Source organism: Plectropomus leopardus, chromosome 13, assembly GCF_026936395.1.
Source record: "Plectropomus leopardus strain MGB_pleo_1.0 chromosome 13, ASM2693639v1, whole genome shotgun sequence".
NCBI classification, from domain to species: domain Eukaryota; kingdom Metazoa; phylum Chordata; class Actinopteri; order Perciformes; family Serranidae; genus Plectropomus; species Plectropomus leopardus.
Genome location: NC_142188.1, coordinates 6,864,467 through 6,887,335, shown reverse-complemented (window position 1 = coordinate 6,887,335; position 22,869 = coordinate 6,864,467). Strand labels below are relative to the sequence as shown.

Sequence of the window (22,869 nt, the reverse complement as noted above, 5' to 3'; positions counted from 1 at the left end):
TATTTCTGCCAAAATTTAGAATTTTGATTATAAGAAACGCCAACACAAAACTTTGTAGAAATGCCTTTAGTAAATGATAGTCAAAACGGAAACTTTCAACATCATATACAGCAAGTTCCTAGCAACTTTTTTTTATTAAGCTCAGTAAAAATTTAAATAAAGATGAATGAATAAACACAGCTCCCTAAAGTTTAACAAAGTGAAAGTTCCTCCAATGCTGATACTTTCTTTGCATGTATTGCAGACTGCATTTCCTCGTGTTGGTTGAGTATAATACGCACATTTTTCATTAATTCATTTTAGCGTCGATCACGCACATAGTGGTCAAAATGCCAAATATCAGCTCCAATAATCTGTCAGCCCCTACTTTTCATACCTCTACCTTAGAATGATGCAGCCATTTCTTATTGTAACATGCTGTCTACAATTACTAAGTTTCTGCAAATTGTACTTTTCATGCAGTAATTCTAAATGGTAAATAGTGTCCAGACCTTCCAACCCGTCGCAGTCGTCTCCTCCTGATGAAGGTGCCCTCCTCCCTTCAGAGGCTCTTCCTCTGTTTTGGATCTGACGCTGTATCTGAACCCCGCTGTGTAAATATGGCTGCTGAACCGGTCGTCCTCTTTACCTCTTCACTGCTGAGGGAAGTTAATTTGTTGACGGGCGGGAAGGTTAGCAGGAGTCACGCTCTCAGAGGTCATTCAATAATCGCCCCGGGGCAAGAGCCCCCCAGGTGCATTCTGGGATGCATTTTTCCGATAAATCGTTTACAGTGGCTGCGCAGTCCCTCGGGGCCCCCAGATAAAGTTTGCCAATCAAAATTTTTCCGAAGCAGCCACCACTAACACACGCATACACAAACACACACTCGCACACACACACATTCAGCGTCTTTAATTGTGACTTTGGAAAGAAGATGTGACAGTGGCACGCAGCTCTCTGCTGAAGTTTGAAAGCAGGAGTGTGGGGGCGGAGGGAGGAAGGTAGAAGATTGTGTGCATTTGAGTTTGTGTGTGTTTGAGGGTGTGTGTGTGTGTGTGTGTGTGTGTGTGTTTGACTGTGTGTATCCAACTGCGTTTGCCTGTGTGCGCAGGGAAAGGGGAGGGTGTCTTCCAACAATAGCTTCCCCTCCTCTGATCGTCTGCCAAGGTTTTGATGAAGAAAGTCACTGCACGTCTTTTCTCCATGATAATTCTTCCCCCCACACACACACGTGTGTGTATTCTTCTATTTCTGTGCTTCTTTGCACACACACACACACACACACACACACACACACACACACACACACACACACACGCACACACACTCCAACTCATTTGTTTGTTTGCTTGCGCTCCTTCTCTGTATTGACTTGTTTCATAAGGCCCGCTACATGACAGAAGGAGTGAGTCGGGAGACGGCGAGGAAGAAAGACTTGGCAAAGCTCCAAGTTCTCTTTTTTCCATAGGAGGCAGCCCTCCCTGGCGCCCCCCCACCCCCACCCTCCTGCCTGCACCGAGTTATCTCATCTGGGCACACGTTGGCCGCGGCTGGGCCTGCACCGGTACAGGCAGTGGAAGGGCAGACCAGGGAATGTGCTGCACGGCACACGAGGAAAATAGTCTTTTTTTTTGTAGGTATGTGAAATATTGTTGATGTTTAATGAAGAATTACATAACTGGGTATACAGCTGGTGTATAAACAAGAGAGAGAGACAACGAGAGACCAAGCTGACATATCTTTTTTTTGATATTTAGTTTGGTTACATACTAAAGCCGAAAAACGTGCTTGGGAGGCGCCATGGTAACATAAAGATTCTCTCCTTCACTGCAAAACCTGGTGCTAATTTGATCAGAAGTAAAGTCTATCGAACGCAGCAGTTTGAACCAGCCTGCGTTTAATCAGCTAGTGTGGTAGGCTGTAACAAAATATTGACTAGTTCCATTTTTCTTTTTTTATTTTTTTCCCATTTTTCATATCATTTTTATATCTGAAAAGGATATGTATTGCACAAAATTAAAACAAATTGTTATTTACCAGGGTGTCTGAAGGTCCTTAAAAAGTCTTCAATTTAATTTAATAAATATTGAGCCATAAAAGTCGTCTTAAATTTTAATTTCTGGGGTCTTTTGCAGACATTTTGTATCATGGAGAATATACTCTATTCCTACATAATGTGAACATTGTTTGTGTGAAAAGTTATTTACCTATTATACTATAATACCTACTATAGGTAAAAATGTAAGCATGTCAATTATTTCGATAGATTTGACTAGATTACATAAGAAAGTTAATTTCTAAAGAATCATATTATAAAGTGCCTACACGTCTTAAAAAGCCTAAAAATGTTAAAAGCCTTAAAAGTTTTTAATATTGTTCAGTTGGAATTTTTGAGTTCTTTTCTTCAAACATTTTATCTAATTTCATTTATCCATCTTCTATTTTATTTCGGTTAAAATTAGTCTGTTGCATTAAAGTCCACATTTTTAAACTTACAAATCTTTAAACCTGCACTTTAAACTGATACTGTCTTCTATAATTGCACTTACCTGTTGGCAAAATGGTGATTAATCTGACTTACTCTAATGATCATATTCCTACATAAAACCAGCCTCTGAACAGGATCAAAAATATATTTTGACCTTTATATGTACTGAACATGCAATGCTTTGGTAAGAAAAAGATGATTTGTCCAAAACTTAGTCTTAAATTTGGTTAAAATTATCTTTAAAAAGTCTTAAAAACAGTAATTTAAGTGTCTGATACCTATTGACACCCTGTTTACTGGATGAATGTCCACAATAACACTGTTATAATGGTTCATTCTGTCTTATTTAATGCTCAGCTATCATTTTTGTCCTTTGGGATGAGGTCTTTGTCAGTACTTTGTGTAGTTGTCGGCTCACAGTATGAGTACTCTGTCGCTGTTTGTTGGAGCTGCTGCTGATCTCGTGCCGCTCCGTGTTGTTGTCTGAACTGAGCTGGTCAAATAAGTCAGTGCGGACAGGTGTGGGAGAGAACCGACATGTCCTCGCCGCCACAATGATCCATTGTCTCTGCTCAGCTTAGAGCAGACGTTAACGCCCAATTCAAGGACCCCTACACACACACACATAAACACACACAAACCGCACGACGCTCAGCTGATGTATTAGCCACATTAGCCCACTCTTAAGGGGATTTGGGGGCTTGCTAATTGCCGGCTTGTCATTTTAATTGCTCGAACAACTCCCCCTCCCACATACACACACACACACATAGACATACACACACAACTTTGGCAATTAATTAGACAAGAGTCAGTGGTGACTTTTTGTGCCTGCAGCCTGGCCCGTTGACGCTGCTGCTGTCAGTGATCACATACTTTGTGCCACCAGCTATGTCCAAATTTATTTCTTTTTTGAGAATAATTACAGTGTGGCAGAATATGATTTTTGACAGAGTAGTTAAAGTCGTATTTATGGCAGCCTGAGTTTTGTTGTTTGGCTCTGCTGCTCCGGTTCACACCAGCCTCTCCCAAAACAAGTTAGTGATTCCTGCAACTGTTGCACCACACACACCACCGCGATCAGGTCACAAAAGACGGTAATCACCCCTGGCATCCAACACCTTCACTTCCCGTACGCGTACTGTGTAAAGCCCACAAAAAAAAACACCAAGCACCTTTGCCCTTTTACACGCAGAACGAGACACCTCTGCTGCCGGGAAGGGCACAAAACCTCTGTCCTTTCATTATTCAGCAGAGTCCTAATGTGCTCACACACACACACACACACACGCACAAACAATGGCATAATCAATCACCTCTGGTCAAAAGGCATAATCAGTTGTAACATTCCTCTCATACATACTGTATGCTCAATGTTTTTTAGATGTATTTAAATAGATGGTGATGAGGACACACACACACACACACACACACACACACACACACACACACACACACACACACACACACCAGGGATTGAACAGATAATTGATTGACGATGTCAGTCTAACCAATCCAGTGCTGCTTCACTGTCTAAACCAATCCACTGGACACTCACTTAGCTTAAGTAAGTGCTTCAGGAATATTCTGCATGAACACACGCAGCAAGGTCTGTTGCACCCGTCTATATTAAAAATCTGCTTTTTTAAACAGGAATAGGGGGAAAGTTTCACTTTTTGTTTCAGCAGCTGCATTTTTAAAGTCATGTATAAGTGAGGGTTATACTTTGACATCAGTGTAGTGTGCATATATAACAAAATAATCCAGGTAAATACTCTGAGGCAAATTGTGATTTTGGTCTTTGTAAATGTAACAGAATTAAATGGAAGTAACCAGTGCAAAATAAAAGTAGATAAAACTGAATTAAATAAGGAAAATAAATACCAAAAAAATGAAATGAAATAACCTCCCTCTGATGATCAGAAGGTGATCAGAGGGATGAAAAACATCACCTTTTCCAGTCCTGGAAAAGCCATTTATTAGTGAAAATCATTGCAATTTTTGGAAAAGTCATGGAATTCTGTTCTGCATAATGAAATAGTTGCAGTAATCGTCCATGGATTACCTTAATGTACCATAACTGTACATTTGTTTTCTATAGTTGTTGACGTAAGCTCTAACGTCTGTCGATGTATGACAACATTTATTTACCTTTGTGTACATTTCTGCATTTTCTCCTCGTGTCCCGTCTCTCCCTCCCTGTATATCAACTAACTAATAAAACAGCTCTGGGCAAGTAGGACAAGATAAAAAAATAATATAATGAGTCCTTGAAAAGTCATGGAAAATATTAAAATATTGTGCATGTAGATGTGGGGACCCTGAATATTATCATCACACTATACTTCCTGCCACTGAGTGAGATCTTGGTGCATTTTAATGAGATCTTTTCTGTTGCTTTATTTTGTGTGACTGGCTGTGACAGGAGCTCTGACTGGAGGCCTGATGGGTCCCGGGGAGCTGCTGCAGCAGCGGCTGCGTTGTGGCCAGGTCAGAGAGGCACTGGGCATCCTGGAGGCCATGGACTGGAGCATCATGGGAGACGAGTGCTACAGAGGCCTGAGCTCGGTCACCAACCACCTGCTGAGGCTGGAGCTGAACGCAGAGAGAGAGGGTGAGTCCAACACGTAATGTTAGATAGTTTTTAGTTTTAATATTTCATCTAAAGTAGCAAACCAATCAAATCCAAAGAACAGCAGGTTTATTTAGATTTTTCTGGCTATGTAACATCAGACTGAGGCCACGTTTAGACGAGAATGGCCCTACTGAAAACTGAAAAGTCTGTCCTTTGCGCTGTAGTATGCATGCCGGGCCAGTAGTTGGCAGTGTAACTTTGTAATGACACACCATAGAAGATCAAAACGCACATGCGCAAAGTGCGGCTGTGATGTCACTGTTCTCAAAGGATCCGCTCATTGCCAGTTTACACGGCGACAGAAGGGGTTGTGTTTTCCAAAGATTACACTCTCGAACCTGGCTTCAAAAGTTTGTGTTTTCAGGCCGCTAAAACACCGTTGTTGTGTGACAGAAAGGCCAAACAGCAACAAAAGTTTAACATTTAATGCAAGAACTGTTGCCGTTTGAACTGAATCCCAGTGAAATATTGTTGTTATTGTTATTGTTTTCTATCTTAACAGTTTGCTGCTTAAAAAATGTATTATGTAAGCTAAGCAGTATAGCCTAAAGGTTTGAAGGTTTCTAAATTATAGTCCACTTAACTTCCAGAACCATTCCAGAAATTTACATAATACTGGTTTTATACTTTGGTTTTGGAAAAAATAAAAATGTCTAACATACTGTTTTAGTGTACTAAATAGCATGTTAGTCTGGATTTCAGACACAGCTTCTGTCTCTGAGAATATTTCTGAAAAATTAAAATATATATCAAAACGTTTATTAATGTGCAGAGAAGTAACAAATGTACCTGCAGCAGTGATTTTATCTTTTAATGCCGCCTTGCAAGTGAAAGTTGTGGCTTGAGGAATTCTGTTTTTTTGGTTGTCCGTTTGTCTCATTTATTGTCTTGAACCCGATATCTCAGGAGCGCTTGGAGGGAATTTCTTCAAATTTAGCACAAACATCCACTTGGAGTTAACAATGAACTGGTTTAAATTTGGTGGTCATAAGTCACTGTGACCTCAAAAATCATCGACTGTAAGAAGTTTTAAGATTGTTTTTTAGTTTTTGTTTGTTTTTTTTTATTTAAAACCAGGAACTAAACTTCTCTGTAAAGTTCTTTCACTGCTTGGCAAAATAATTTGCTACTAAACTCAAACTGAATTTTATCTGTCTTTATGTATTTTATTGTGTGCTTTTCTTTTCTGACTTTAGCCCAACTGGAAGCAGCTCTGGGTGTGTTTTATGCTCCACCTGCTCCTCTCTCTGATGTGGTGATACTGGAGTACAGGGAGCCAATCAGCAAGTGTGCACGCCGCTTTTTTCACCACCTCCTCAGGTAACGCCACCTACTCTGTCGCTGTGGTCCTAATGGGATCTTCTTGTTTAGCTTCATAAATATACCATAAAACTTTTATTTCCTTTCTTACAAAACTGTTGCACAGCAAAGATGGGAAACACAGTTATTTATTATCAGTGAAACCTGGGCAGAATGGCTTTATTTATTTATTCTAAAAAAACATGGGAAGAAAATAATGAGCAATCAAAGAAGAAAAGACCCAAGTGCAAGAAATGTACTTGAAAATTTGCCCCCAATTAAAAAAAAAACAAAAAACTGAGAAATGACCTGAAAAAAAATCTTAAAAATTATAATTCTTTAGAATATTTTAAAATATATCTTGTGATAATTCTGAATATAGTTCACAAGACATTTTTCCTGAGCCTTTTAAAAACACCCTTCTGCATCTACTCTTTTTTTTTGTGTCTCTCTTGTCTACTTTTCCGATAACACTGTCTTTGTGCTCATGGTGTTAAACATACATACATATTTATATGCATGAGCTAAGCAGCTAACTAACGTTATCTCCAGCACGTAGCCAACAGCCCAGTTTTTTACATCTAAAGAACTTCTGTAAAAATGAACCAGACCTCTAATTCAGACAGGTGTTTATTTGTCAAAATGTGAGGCCACACTGGGCTGCTAAAAGGGACTAGGCGTTTGATTGTGACTAAGCTAATATTTGAGGTTTTATGGTATACATCAACAGTATGTTCCTCCATTAGGCTGCAGATCAGTAACTGAAAGCTGTGGTCATGCAAACTCTATATAAAAAATTGTACACATGTAAAAATACGAGTATTTTTAAGGCATTACCAGAACATTTAATTGGAGGAAGATTCAGAATAAGAAATACCATCCAAAAAAGCTCTTTGTGGAAGTGACATCCATTGCAGATACAATTTAATACAGCTTATTTGCCGCTCTCTTCTGCTATTTTAAAAATCCCAAAAAAGAAATGGCTTTTGAATTTCATCGCACACGCTGATGCAGCTTTGAGTCATTCATAAGGCAAAGCACCTCACATGCACCTGTTTAGACTGTTGTTTCATTTTCCCTTCTGCCATGAGAGCCTTTTGAAATGCCTGTTTGACTGAAATAGACCCTGTTGTTCCCACACACTGCTGCTTACTGCTCTCCATCCTGCAATTACCTCCCGTTTCTCCTCTCTCTTTTCTTTCTTCTTCCTCTGTAGCAGAGCTGGAGCGTTGTTTGGCATCCCTCCTCCTCTCCTCTCTTATCACCTACCTGCATTCTTTTTCTCTCCATCGACATCAAATGAAGGAAGCCCCCCGCACACCTCCTCTCTCTGCTTGTGTTTGTTTGTTTCATGTTGGCTCCAGACAGGGAAAGTTGAGGTGTTTTGTACTGGGAGATACAGCTCTCTCTCTCCCAGCTTTAATTCTGGATAATAGGACGAGGACTCGCTACTCTCAGTTCAATTATTGACAGTTGTGTATGTGACGATGTGCGCGGATCGAAGTGTGTGTCTGTGTGTAGACCAAAGGAAGGAGAAAATGTGTACAGCTAACCTATCTGTCTATAAATTTTCATCAAAAGTGTGTTTTCAGATTGAAGATGATTGTTTCTTTATTGTCAGGATGTTGTCGTGCTTCCTCTTTATCTGTCTTCACTCTCTCCGCAGACACCAGCGCTTTGAGAAGGCCTTCCTCCTCGCTGTAGATTTAGACGCCAGAGATTTATTCATGGTGAGTGGAAAGTAAATTTCACTGTAGACGAAACGTTCGTCCACATGTTACAATCTGTTGAACACAAATGAACAGCTCATATGAGGAATGAAAAATCAATCGCTCTCCCATGGCAACACATTTGAAATTTACTCAAATTGCAAAAGCATCTGCAGGTATTAAAACTTTGTGGAAAGCAGCAAACTCAGTTTCCTCAACAGAAGTCTTAAAAAGTCTAAAATGTAATTTTCAAAAGTCTGAAATATTTCCATTTGCCTGCTGTAGGCAGTAATATCAGTTATTAGAGTTGCAATGATTAATCAGTTATCCTTCAGCTATTAAATCATTTACCAGCTAATTCAAAATGATTTATTGGTTTGAGACCTTTTTTTTAAGGAAAAGGGGGTCAAGATTCTGTGATTTCAGCTTCTTAAATGTGAATATTTTCTGTTTATCTTGCTCCTCTGTGACAGTAAATTGTATATATTTGGATTAAGGACGTCATCCTGGACTTTGGGCAACGCTGATCAACATTTTCTGACATTTTATAGACCAAAACATGAATCACTTAATTGAGAAAACAGTTGACACATTAATCTACAATGAAAATGATCATTGGTTGCAGCCCTTAAATGAAACGTTTTAGTCTCTGATTGCAGATTATCTGTAGACTCACAACACCAAATGACTAAACTGTTTAACTGTTGAGAAAAGAAATTGCTCGTGTAGGAGACTGTTCAATGCTTTTTCCATCAGCACTATCTGACTTATGTCAAACACTGTCTGCTGCTGCAGAAGCTCGGAAGTTCATTGTCTTAGAATTTACATTTTACATTGCTTATCAGGATGCATTAGATAATTATATAATCAATACTCATTGATATGTACTGCTGGGAAGTATGAGTAAATGTCATTTTAATAAGTCTAGGCCATATTGTCCAACTGATTTTTAAACTCTGGCCAGTATGCTGGTGAAACGTTTTAAATTATATTCTCAGTGGTTTTAGAAAGGTTTGAAAATGTCTTATGTTTCCATAAATATTTGATTAAATTACCGCAGAGGTGACATTTGGAGCTTTTGGATTTTCAGCAGACTCTTTTATTTTAGCCCAGTCTAGTGTACGGACATCAACAACAACATCTACATTTTTTAAAATAATTTGAAGAGTGCCTCTTGCATTTACAGTGCTGTGTATTTTATGCAAAAGTTTCTTTGATTTTTGTCATTTTAAAATGGGTCTTGTATTTAACTTAAAATGGTATTAAATTTTTTAAAAAAAAAAGGCTAAAATATAACTTGCAGTAAGATGTAGCAACATTGCACAAGGAAGGTAATGCTCAATCTGAAACTTTGGTCTTTCATAAAAGAGGGTTTTTGTGTGTCTTTTTTTGCCTTCTTCTACCCTCAACGACACCACAAAACCAAAAATGTCCGTTTATTTTTTCTTTTGATTTTAAAATTGGTCTTGAATTTCATTTCAAATGGCATTAAAAAGTCTAATAAAGGCTAAAATATAACTTGCCATAAGACGGAGAAACACTGTACAAGGAAAGAAACGCTCAGTCCGAGACTTTTAAACTCTTTTATAAAAGGATTTTTAGTGTGGCGTTTTTGCTTTTAATTGGAGAGCTTGATAGTAGAGATTCACACGCGCAGCTACAGTAATACTGTACAACCTGTTTTAATTGTTCAATGACTTGTGATTGTGTTAGGATCATTTGCACATGACTGTGTGTGTGTGTGTGTGTGTGTGTGTGTGTGTGTTGCATGTCAGAGAGCAGGTGTGATCTCAGTATGGGCCCCTATCTTTTCAACCTCCGTGGCCTCGGCTCGGCCTTTTCCTCTCCTCTCATCTTCACTCTAACTCGCTCTTTCTTCCACTCCACGCTGAAATGCTCTTCTATGTGTTTGACCCCCTTTTTCGTGGGGGCCCCCTTTGCTCCATGCTTCACCAACACCCTAGACATTAATACAGACCCCCATACACACACACACACACACACACACACACACACACACTTGCTCCCTCAATCACACTGATAGCACTGGTTCCAATTACCTCCCCACTAAGTAGTGCTGCTGGGAAGCCGAATTGAAAAGGTGGAGTCGAGCCTGTGGACCTTGAAAGAGCGCAAAGGGAGGAGGGGGGAGCGGAGAGGAGGGGAGGAGGAGGAGGAGGAGGAGGAGGGTGATGGTGTGGATGGAAAGCTATATGACAAACGCAACAAAAAAGAGAAAGGCGAGAGAGAAAAGAAACAAGGTCTTGCTCGGTCACTTTGGTGATGTTCAGAGATGAGTGAGGAGGGAGAGAAGGAAACCGAAGATGAGCGCAGAGATGGAGGTGCAGATGCAGTTCAGCCAAACATGCAGATACACATAGATTCAAATGCATGTAATGTATGTGCACTAGCTTCTTAAAATCTTTGTCGTTATGTAAATAATTACCTAAAACTTCTGCATGCACAAACTAAGGAACTTTGAATTCTTAAATTAACAATTTAGAGACACGTGTATGCTGATACCCCTAAAATCCTTTTCATATTTTGTGCAAAGTTATAGACCATGAAATAGGAAATGAAGTGCAAGTCACAAATCGCTGCTGTCGGGCACAAACTTCCTATGTCCAAAATTGCTATTTTTCAGGAATTAGAAGAAAACGCTGTGTTTTTAAAAGAAGGATCTAATGGAGATAGGAGGTTCAGTAACAAGAAATAGTAAAAGCCACTGATAGGCGTAGAGCAGGACCAATAGAATTAATTTATGAAAAAAAAGAGAATAGTGCAATGCAGAGATACGAGATTTGCGCCCAACGACAAAATCTTAAGTATGAAACTGAAAATATTCCAAAAGAATTTTCACAGTTTTCACTATATTTTCAAGATGTTTTTATGTGTAGCTCAGTAGGAAAACACACATTAAAAGCCAGTGTTTTAGGTTCCTGACAGGGAATCATACGGATAATTTGGATCACTGCAGAACTTGATCTCAAAGGATCTCGAAGTGTGATGGTGTGAAGTTGATGTGAAGTTGGTGTGAAAAACTATAAAACTTCTCAGTTTTTTCTCTTCAGTTTAAGAACTATGTGTCCCCCCTCATGTGGCTCTGCACCCGACAGAGACTGTAATGTCTTTTTTTAATTTACTGTTTTACGTTAAACCACATGTAGAGTGTTGGTACCTTAAATTGACATTATTCCTAGCTTTTCTAACCCGTAAAAACATATTTTCCTATTTTAGTATTATACATTTTATACAAACAAATTTAAGAGACATAAATAGATAGCATTCACCATCACTATTGTGGTGATTTCCATACATCTGGCTCACAAACACAACAGATAGTTATTATTCCACGTGTGTATCACAGGGTGGCCTATGTCCAGAATTTTCCATGTTGGCGCTACAGAAAACATCATTTTAACTGGCTAGTAAAACTATTCGCCATACTTCAACACCTGCATGCATGCAGTGCCCTGATTTTGTCTTTTTTACATATTTAGATCACGCAATTACATTAAGGCCCAGAAATAACAAACCAACATAAAAAAAGTACTGGCAACAGCTATTGCATTGCTTTCCATCGCTTTTGTCTCAACCAAAAAGTTGTGCATAAACACACCCCAAAGATTACAGCCCCCAAATATGCTCTGTACCGCATGAGAGGAAATTACTCTCCGTACCAGCAGGTGGCTGTAGTCTGTAGTCTGTATTCATCATTCAGAAAAGGAAAAAATTACATATTTCTGATCATAGAAGCTTTTGACACAACACATGTGCATGGACAGAAACATACCAAACACCTAAAATCACAGGAAAATGACTCATCTTTGAATAGTACATTTCACACATCACACAGCTGTGCCTATCAATGTGGTCTAAACGCCACTCTGTACAGTTACTCATTACATTTACACGATTCAATAGTATAAAAAAATAATTTTCAGCGACATTGTGTGATCGCAAAGATTAACACCAACAATTACTAATGTTTTCTGCTAAAAGTCCAAAGACTAAAAAACATAATTTTACAATTTGTTTTGATTTCTCGCTCTCTCGACTTCAGTCATTTGTTTGCATTTCTCACTTCTGTATCTCTTCTGAGTTAAACTGCAGATCAGTGCTTCAATATGCTGACTCGATCAAAAATCAGACAAGGGACGACTAGTGCTTAAGCAGCGGGACACACTGCAAAAACGGCCCAGAATTGATAGACGGTTGACCGTTGACTTGGTGTGTCAGGGCCCAAAACTAAGACATTACTAGTCAGTCTGCGAGTTAGTTTATTTTTTCTGCACTAAAAGTGGTCAACACAGAGAGTATCAGTGTCATTTTATCCAACTGTTCATTCTGAACTGACATCAGTGTGTTCACTTGGAAATACTATATTTTCACTTCTGGTTTTTATTTCTATCACAAGTTTGGTCTTAAATTTTATTTCAAGTGGTCTTGAAGGTCTTGAATTTCCCTTGTTGGTACCTTTAGATAAACACCCTGTAACAAAGTTAATGCTCTCTCACAATGAGCACTTATTTTCGCCTCAGCGACCAAGAGAGCAGCAACTCGTCGTCTGAAGAGAGCGACAGAGAGAAAGAGGAAGAAAAATAGGACGTTGACATTTCACCCCTCGCTCTGTCCTCCGCTCTAATTAGGTTGTGTTGTTGCTTTAACCTGCCGGTCAGCTGATTGAGTTGGGGTGGAGGGGGTTAATGAGGGCAACCCCCACCTTCAAACTCTTTCTAACTTCCAAAGTTGCCCGCAGAACTCAATAACGCACCATCGACTTGGTAAAATGCTCACTCAGACAGATAACATGCACACCCTCACCTCTTCGAGAAATACCCAGCATGCTCCGCACCCCCTCTACACCCCCACCCCTGCAGGCCTCATTGTTTCCCAGCTAACAATAGAGGCCCTCCAAGCCTTTTTTTTTTTTTTCAAAAAGAGAAACCTTTTGTTAAAATGAAACACTTTAGTGTCGGGCTAAATTGAGGGGGAGGAGGACTCGGGGGTAGGGGGGTGTTTTTGTGGAGGTGGAGGTTGGGGGATGTATGTCGAGGTAGTAGCAGGGGGTTACTGAGTCGTTTGCATTTTTTCTCATAATTGGCGCTGTTCTGTAGCTCCCTAATTAGCCTTTGATAATGAGTTGATAATGTAACCAATTAGGTCATTCGTCAGCCGAGTCAAGCCGACGACAAGTTGTTTTTTTTTCTCCTCCACCTCCCTCCCCTTTCTCCTCTTCTTCTTCTTCTTCGTGGGTCTTTGGCTCTTGATGTAGCTTGTTAATTAAATCAAATTGTGTGATAGCCGAATCTGATGCCGGCGCTTTTGTTCCCCAATGAGGGCTTGTACTGTTTCTTGTTAGATACGCTAGCAGTAAGGCAAGCTGCGTCTGTTGGGTTCACCTCCTATCTTCCTCCCCTATCTGACGCCGGGCTTGGCGGCACTGGATGAGGAGGAGGAGGAGGTGGAGGAGGTATCGCACGTCTTCGGCAATAAGCTCATTGTTGTCGCTCAGATGAGTAATTAGCGTTATTAAAACGTTAAGTCCTTAACACCTATCTGATAGAAGTGTTAGTCAAACACAAGGCTCCTGGATAACAGGTGTGTCAGAATCGTGTGTGTGTGTGTGTGTGTGTGTGTGTGTGTGTGTGGGTTCAGCAAATGTGCTCATGTCCAGGGATTATGCCGGATGTTAATTAGTGAATATGTATTTTCATGTTTGCATGCTTGTGCCTGTGTGGATTTGTGTCCAGTCTCCTTGCCAATATTTGATCCGACTGTACGTTTTTTAGCTAAAGGGAAACACCTTTAAAAAAAAATCCAATTTAAATTTCTGGGACTAATTATTATTGGTTATATTTTCTTATTCTCTGCTATGTGACATTTGTCTGAGGTATTTCTTGGGGGTTGCAAGGAAGTTTTAAAACTTCAAAAGTGAGTGATGGGGATTTGATGTCCGTCCCTCAGAATCAAAGAGCAAAAGCTTCTCTCTCAAAGCGTCTTTTGGTGCTGATATTTCACGATCACACAGGCAGAAATACATCTCGTAAAAAATACAGAGACTGAGATATGTGGGCTTTTATATATTTTTTTAACATTATGTGACATTTTAAACAAAAAGTGCTGTAGTCTTTTTCTTATTTGTACTATTTGTTTAAGTCGATGTATAAAGAGAGAACATTTAGACAATATGAAGTTGTTTGGTAGAATCTGTCTCCTTATTGAAACTTATTATTATGTGACACTCGATTCTTCTCTATGCATTTATTTTTCTCTTGTGTTGTTTGATAAGTAACTGTAATCTATTTCTTTTGTTTATATATGTTTTGAGAAAAGGGCGGGTAAAAAAAGATTTTTTTTCAGTCATAGAAAGTGTTTTAGTGTTTTATTGTTGTATTGACAAATTTCTGCCTTTTCAATACAAAAAGTAGATGATTAGGTATTTTCTATTCTATTCTGCTCTTATTAAAAGACAAGTAATGTGTTGCAGCCCTCTCGTTTTGCTTGAAAATACTGGAAAAAAAGAGAAGAATTGAAGTACTATAATTAAAAAAAGTCGCTAACTCTGATGCATTAAGTTGCAAATAGGGAGTGATTTTAGATACAGGATGCATCTCTGCAAGACTGCAGTATAGAAACAATATTTGTCACTATTTCTGTTGCTCTCTGCACCTCCAGCTCTCTGCACTAAATGCAACAAGTTGTTTCCCATTCTCTGTGAAATGTGAAAAGGCAAATAAACCAAGATCCCAAATAATAATCGCAAAATACCTCCAGGGACGCTGTAAAGATCACCACCGTAAAATTACATGGTTCTGTCTGCGTTCTGAGCAGTTTTGAGATCTTAAACTTAAAAGTTTTGCATTTCAAATAGCATAAATGATATGAACCTTTTTGTTTCCGAATAAAAAGTGCCTAAATGCATCCAACTTAAAAAAAAACACCTCATGCAATGTTGATAAGTCGTCACAGAATAAGAATATATGAACAACTTATTAACTCAGCCTGCAACTTCTGAGGAGAGAAAATTCACCCAACTTTCTCACAGTCACATGCACATGTGGTAAAAAAAAATCCCCATAAAACTCTGTCTGCTGATCATACATGAATAATAACCTTTTTTGTGCACATAATGTCCAGAAAAAGGTGCAAATCCACCCTAAATGTTCACATTTGTACTTCCCATCGATGCTGTTTGACAGTGACCTGCAGACTGCAAACATTCAGACACGATCCCGTCTATTAAGCGCTGCCATGTGCCAGTTAACCTAATCCCTCATTTACTTGGAGGTAACCCAAAATATCAGTCAATATCGGGCTCTTAGTGTCCACCACCTCCCCTCCCTCTCTTCCCCTCTACTCCCCAAAAAATGGCCCACTAAAACGCCCCTCTTTATCAGGCACTGCAACCCCTAAAGCTCTTATATAAATAAGATTAGTGTCGCGTTTGAGCGTCTGGGAATAAGAGGTGTAATATCTGATGGTTTTATATGCAGTATTATTGTTATCCCTTCTTAGTCGGGCTGATACTCCTCTTTCTTTCTCTCTCTCTCTCTCTCTCAGCTTTCAGTTTGCGTCTCTCTCTCTCTCATTCCCCGTTTGTTCATTCGTTTATTCTTTCTCTGGGTCCCTCTCTCCAGATTCAGACAGTATTATGAGGAGCTAAGCTGGAATAAAGCGCCCCGGCATCAAATGTTCATATTGTTCTGTTCTGTCTGTCATACAGTCTCTCTCTATCATTTCTCCTCCTCGCCTGTTTTAATCTTCCGCCGCTCTGTTTGTTATCAATTAGGAAGCCTCACTCATTTCTAATTGAGGGGCCGTGTCCTCGTTCACAGCGGCTGAATTAGCCACCTCAGTCCTGGGAGCCGATTTAGGTCCTTTTGAGGCCATTTTGTTGTCGGCCATTTTCACATTTCCTCCCAACGCCTCGCCACAGAGGGCAGGCACCACACTATAATTACCCAATCTGTTCCCATTCATACTCCTCAATTTCAGCACCTCTCCCTCTCTCTCTCATTCTCTTTTACACCCCCTCTCCCCCCAGCCACAATCCCTCTCTGCTCCCCTCCTCTTTTGGAAACCAGCAACCCCCTCTCTCTCTCTTTTTTTTCCTCCGGGGGTACAAAAGCTGGGTTACAATATGGGGGTATTAGGGCCGGGTGCAGGCTCAGCTGGGGGCAGGCTTTAGCCAGCTGAGGGTTATCCATGGCGAGCCCTGAGTCACGGCACTGATGTCCTGTGATGTCGCTGAGGCGGAAGACTTTCCTTAACACGCTGTACCCTTTGATGCCCCCTCAGGGCCTGCGCTCGGCCTGAGGAAACCCTGCGACCCTGAGTAGCCCCTCGTTGGGTGCCAGGATGAGAGTGTGATTCTCTCTGTGTTCAATCAATTTAAGAGGTTGGGTGTTTTTTTCCTTCTTTTCTCAAATTTAAAATCGTACTTCAGTCCCTTTTTTCTACCTTTTTTCAATGTATAGTTTTGATTTTTCTCAGTTTTATCTATAAATGATCTAAATGATGTCACATTTCAATGGGCCACTTCACAAGGACTGCAGCCAAAGAAAATACTGGAGTAGACGAGTCACAAATATATTTAATAAGGTGCAAATGTTTCCGTGCAGACTGCGTCTTCTTCAGAGTCAAACCTGTGTAACACATGTTTGTATATCAGGCTTTCCTCTCAGAGCGACTGGGAGCTGACCAGTACATTTTCAGTGTTTGCTGCTGGTTATTGACGGGCTTCACTGGAGCCACTGGGGCAACATGCTGATTGTTATTAACCCTTAAAAACTTGGATCGACATAATTTTTTCTTGTGCTGCATTCAAACACCTTTCACAAGTATTTTACCTTTGAAACTTGTGCAACAGTTCTCTTCAGAAACATGGGGAAAAGGCAATGAGCAAAATGCAAAAAAATGGTAAAAAGTAGACAAGAAAATGTTAAAATTGAGAAAGAGCAAGAGAAAAAAAGATGTAAAATAAAAAGCAGATTATCCCAAAAAAGGGTGATATGTCCAGATATTATATTGACTATATTATATGTTACTGACTATATAATAATTTTTAATTTTAGCTATTTTTCTTTAAAGATAATTTCCTTATTTTTTTTTCTCTTTTTTTAGCTTTGCTTTTCTAGCTGTTTTTTTAGGTGATTTTCTCGTAAATCTGAACTTATTTCTTGCTAATTTTTTGAGTAATTTTTTGTTAAGTTACTCATTTTCGTCCTCCCATGTTTTTGCAAGAAATCGAGGAATTTTCAAGGTGTCTAAGGGTTAAGGGTGTAGTTTGCATTAACTTCACAGCCGTTCTGCAGGATTCAAATCTCAAGACAGAGTTTCACGCCAGTTTTATACCCGTCTGATCCTCAGACTGACAAATGTGAAACTGTTGGTGGTCATTTGTACGGTTTGGATCATCAATTATTTGTCATTTCAGCACAAGTCCTGAATTTTCTAGGACCTCTCATTCAGCTGATGTTGAAACAATCTTATCAGGATACACTCTTTTAAAACTAAACCCTTTTACAACATTTTTATTTCATTTATTTATATTTTTTTATCTTTTATTTAGCCACAAAGATCCCACGGATATAAGACGGCAGTGCAGTCAGTTAATGTGTCCAATAGTTAAACACAAACAATACATAAAACATAGTTTTGTTTTATGTATTGTAGAATTCACTTCTCTGTCTGGTGCGCATGTATTGACTCATTGACAGCTTCTCATTTGACTTTGTGCATGGCATTGTGGGAAAACGGTGCACATCAGCAGCACTCTTACATACGTGCTGCAAAACTACCCTGTTGGTTGACCGGACGGTGCTCCTGTTGTCCTGTTGCTCATATCTGCGTTTGCTTATGTCTGTTTCTGTGAAGCTGTAATGCAGTTTCTGTTGCTCATGTCTGTGTTCAGCTGTCTTTGTTTTACTCCTGCTGACCATAATTGATATGCTTCACATCATGATTATTGTTCTTAAACTTGTTTCTTGATTTTAGGCAGCCAAGCTCACATTTAAAACTAGTCTTCTGGCTAATTTAATAAAATGTAATGACATTTTTCTATACAGGACATAAATCCTGCTACAAAACATACAACAAAATAATATCACAGTATAAATAACAAAACTACAAACTTTAAAATTATACAAAATATCCTTTGTTGACCAGAATTTATCCAAATTATTTTTTAATGACTTAACTGAAGGAGCCCACACTACGTCCTGTGGAGGCTCATTGCATGATTTTCGAGACATTGGGGAGACATTACTGGGTTTTTTTCTCTTTTCAGACAAACGTCTTAGTGGAAGTCATTTTAAGGAGTTCTGTCTTAAATCATGTCTATTATTCCAACAGTGGATAACAGGCTCTGCCGAAATATATATTTTGTAAACAAGCTTGTATATCTCAATCATGTCATCTTTGTGTCTAATGTATGCTGGAGTTAAAAATAATGATCTTAACCTCTCCTCGTTTAGTAGCTATCCTCTGAACTTTCTCAATTTTTTAAAATATATTTTTACTCTGGCATATTAACAGTAATGTTTATCGAAACAATAAATACAATTACACTATGCAGAATTTCACCAGTAGATTTAATTTTTTCACATTTCAACACTACATACAACAATTATTATTTGAATTAGATCTAATTTATTAAAACAACAGTTTGAGGAAAAAAACGTTTATTTTATTTTTTTTTTAGGTATTTAAATACACAAATTGACCTTTCTCGTTCCTTATTCTACATCTTAACCACTTTATTCTTGAAATCTTGGTCTCTTTTTTATCCACCGCTCCAACTGCAAAACAAAAGCTGATCGTGCGTTTGCTGTTTTAGCTCCTGCCTCTGGATCGATCTTCCCCGGTCTGCAGGGTTTGCTGAGTTCTTGGACTGTTTAAAGCGTCTATTAAAAAAAACACCGTAATAAGAATAGCCTTTCTATAGAGCAACATGTGCTGTGTTTGTGTTTGTTTTGGTCTTGTCTGTCCCGTTGTGTGTGTGTGTGAAACACTTTGTAACTGTGTGTTTTAAAAAGTGCTATATCGTAAAGGTTTTTTTTAACTTACTCACCTCAGCGTTGCAGCTCAGCGCACCTTAAAACAGGAGCAGCTGTGTGATTCTGTGTGGTTGTTAATGAATAGTATGGCAGCGTTGGGCTTTAAATCAGCCACCCTCAGACATCATTTAGCAATATTATCTCTCTTTATGGCCCCGTAAGTCTCAAACAGAGAGATACAGAGCAGACACGCTGTTTCCAATATTGTCGCAGGCTGATATAGTAATGTGCTCGGCTGGATATGTTTCTCCGTAAAGAGAGAATACCAGCGTTTCTGAAAGGTGAACAGTCCCTCGCCTCCTCTCCCACTTTTGAAATGTGACAGATAACATCGTCCCTAGTTCAAAAAACGGAGAGACGAGGGTGTGAGGGGTGTGTGTGGAGGGGGAGGGAGGGAGCGCAAGCAGGCTGATTTCAAAGTTTTTGGAGGAACCGGCATTTCATCCAACCGGTGCTCTTTCTGATGTTGGGCTTCAAACAGCTCATTTTTTCCCTGTCATTTCATCTGTTTCTTCCTTCTCCCGCCAAAACACCGCCCCCACCCTTCCAAAAAAAAAAAAAAAAAGACCATTGTCATCGTAGCCTAGATTCATTTTAGATTAACGTTCATGTTTCTTTCTTTCTTGCATTTCCTTCAAAGGACCTCCATTATGTTGCCAGCGATAAGGGCGAGGTGGTGCTAGCGGACGTGGCCAAGAGGAAAGCTAATGAAATCGAGGCCCGGACCGTCACAGGCAACGGTAAGAAAATAATCATAATGTTTGGACAGAAAAAAAGACACCAAATGTGACTGGTTATTTCTCCTCACATCTGAGATGGGAGGTGGACTCCTGATAACCTCGGTAACTCACCCACTCCGACACACTTTTCTGATATGTAACACCAGGTATTTTCTCAGGCTGTCACCCTCGTTTAATGACACAAAGGAGAATTAAATCAGATCATGTCTGACAGAGTAATATTCATGTAAAATCCACACAACCTGTTGCCTTTTTTTAAAAGACGATATAATCTATATTTATGATTGAAAGTGAGATACTGGGAAAGTTTGAAAAGTCAAATGGAAAGCGTAAAAATCAACCTCTACATAATCACCACCAGCACACAATCTTTATGTCTTTTTCCTTATTTTTTGGTATTTTTTCCCCCCAAAAATAAAAATAAAAAATGCGATATTAAGTCTTAAATCTTGAATAATAAAGCCTTTAATATCAGACTAATGAAACAAATTACACTTAAGTTTTTCGGAGTAAACAGAAAGAGGAAGAAAACCAGCAAAGGCCCTTTTTTGTCGCTACTTCAGGCTGTGCTGCTGCCCTTTGACAAACACTCCCGAAAGCACATACCAGAGGGGATCAAGCCGAGTTCCTGATTACACACACACACACACATACAGAGACAAACACACACACACACACAATTCCTCACAGAGAGGCTTCAAGGGCCAACGGGTGAGCAGAAAACATTCAAATTTGCGAGGGAACTAGATGAACATGTCTGATGAGTCCTTCATTGGTGCTTAAAACACACCAGAAGGCAATGCGCTCAAGTGTGTGTGTCTGTGTGTGTGTGTGTGTGTGTGTGTGTGTGTGTGTGTGTGTGTGTGTGTGTGTGTGTGTGTGTGTGTTTAGAGACAATGAAATGAGGCGAGAGAGGTATTTAACTCCACTGTATAAGGTCAGACCCCTCAGGCTGAGTGTCTGTGTGTTTGTCGGTGAATGAAAATGAGCGTTTGTGTAACTACGAGGCCTGTTTGCATGCAATTTCTTTTTCTTTTTTTGTTCTAATGTGATGCATAACACGTGCACTCCTCCTCATAAGCCTCTTAATTATGTCCTAGATGATTTACCTTCATCACCTGCAGCATGTCCTATCCTTGGACAACAGCGCTTCGGAGAAAGAGGGAGGAAGGGACAGAGGAGGGAAAGAAAAAAGAAGGGATGATGGAAGGAAGAGAGGAAAGAAAGACAGAAGTGCAGAGGGAAGGGGGAAGAAAGACTAGGATGAAATATTGAGGAAAGGAGACAATGAAGGAAAGAGAAATACAAATAAAATGAAGAGGAAAAAAGAAAGAATATGAGTTAGTGAAGAAAATTAAGAAATAAATGAAAATTAAGGGTTGCTTGAATATTGATCTTATTCAGACGCCCATTGTTTAGATTTTCGTTCCTTTTCTCGTTGTGTCTTCTAACTTCCGGCCCCTAAATCAAACAGAACTAAAAAAAAAAGTCAATTTACACAGCCTGCTACGCATGTCTAAAGTTTTTAAGCAAGCATCGACATTTATAAAGCGGTCCTGAAAAAAAACACCACAACCAGCGCAGATATCACACGCACAAGCTTAACTAGCTTCCAGCCTGATGTTTCAGCACGGTCTCATCCCAACTCGTCACATGGTGCCGCTCTGTCGGTGATGTTACGCGTAGACTCGTGACGTTTTAGGTATCCTTCGCTTTCAGCTGTTTATGTTATGCGATGCCATTATAGTGATGTCAACAAATGCACATGGTGGGACGACACGTCACGGTCCTCATGTTTATGTAACATGAGCATCAGTGGGGACAGTCACGGTGGTTACGTTCAGGCAAAAGAGGCACGCGTTGAGGTGCTGAAAACAAAAATGACATAGAAATGGGAGGCGAAATCAGGACTCGTGCAAGTAAGTTGTTTATTGGACCCATCCACCTCCCCTCCCGGCAAACCTATAAGCCACTCACACTCTTTAGACTGCTTCATTACCAGCAGTGTTATTTCCTGATGCCTTCTTTCCGCGTTGCATGCATGCGTCCGCTGGCGTGTCAATGTCTGTCAAACTGTCGTGGAAGAAAGCTTTGACAGACTTCAGTGTTTAATGATATATTATAAAACTGGTGAGGTACTTAATAAAACAAAAAGTTAAAAAGACGTAGCTCCTTGTTGCTGACATGCTATTGTCAATAGAAATAAGGAGAGTAGATAACAAAGTGCGGAAAAACTGAAATGTTGAGAAAAAAATACAGAAAAATGAAAAGATATACAGATAGGAGCGTTCTTTAACACACACACACATGCACACACACACACGTGCACACATTAGTTGCAAACGCATACACTTACAAAGAGGATATTGACATCTTGTCACAGTCAGTAGTGGAGACGGATAAACTGATGCCTATGTGTGTATGTGTTTGTGTGTCTGTGTCTGTGTGTGTCTGTGTGTCTGTGTCTGTGTGTGTCTATGTGTGTGTGTAAAGCGAGACACCTGTTCACTGGAGCCTTCTGCTTGAAGCGAGCCACTCATTATTTATGACCTGGCTTTTCTGCTCCGTTAATGTGCTGTCTGCTTGTCTGAACGCTGAAGCACAACTGTGCAGCACACACACACGCACGCACACACACACACACACACACACACACACACACACACACACACACACACACACACACACACACACACACACACACACACACACAGCTCCCTGCCTGTCTGTCACACACCACCAGGATCAGCTGTGGCTCCTAAGAACACACTGCTCTATACTTCTGTTTAACTATATTTCAGAGGTAGATGTTGTACTTTGTGCTCTTCTGACAGCTGTAGTTGCTTTTCAGATTGTACATTTCTGCAAATCACAGATATACATTTTTACGTTTGATACGTATCAGATCAGTTTCTTAAGAGATGCAGCTCTGATCACATGTGAGCTGACTAATGTC

General features: G+C 39.7%; 1 protein-coding gene across 3 annotated transcripts in view; it reads left to right on the top strand.

Moving 5' to 3' along the window:
• wdpcp (WD repeat containing planar cell polarity effector) overlaps window positions 1-22,869 on the top strand; it is a 102,896-nt gene that overhangs the window by 63,753 nt on the left and 16,274 nt on the right. For all 3 annotated transcript variants that reach the window (XM_088086231.1, XM_088086229.1, XM_088086230.1), the window contains 4 exons: window positions 4,896-5,084; window positions 6,302-6,425; window positions 8,071-8,134; window positions 19,814-19,913. In XM_088086231.1, coding sequence (XP_087942357.1) covers window positions 4,896-5,084; window positions 6,302-6,425; window positions 8,071-8,134; window positions 19,814-19,913 — 477 coding nt within the window. The remainder of the gene's footprint in view (window positions 1-4,895; window positions 5,085-6,301; window positions 6,426-8,070; window positions 8,135-19,813; window positions 19,914-22,869) is intronic.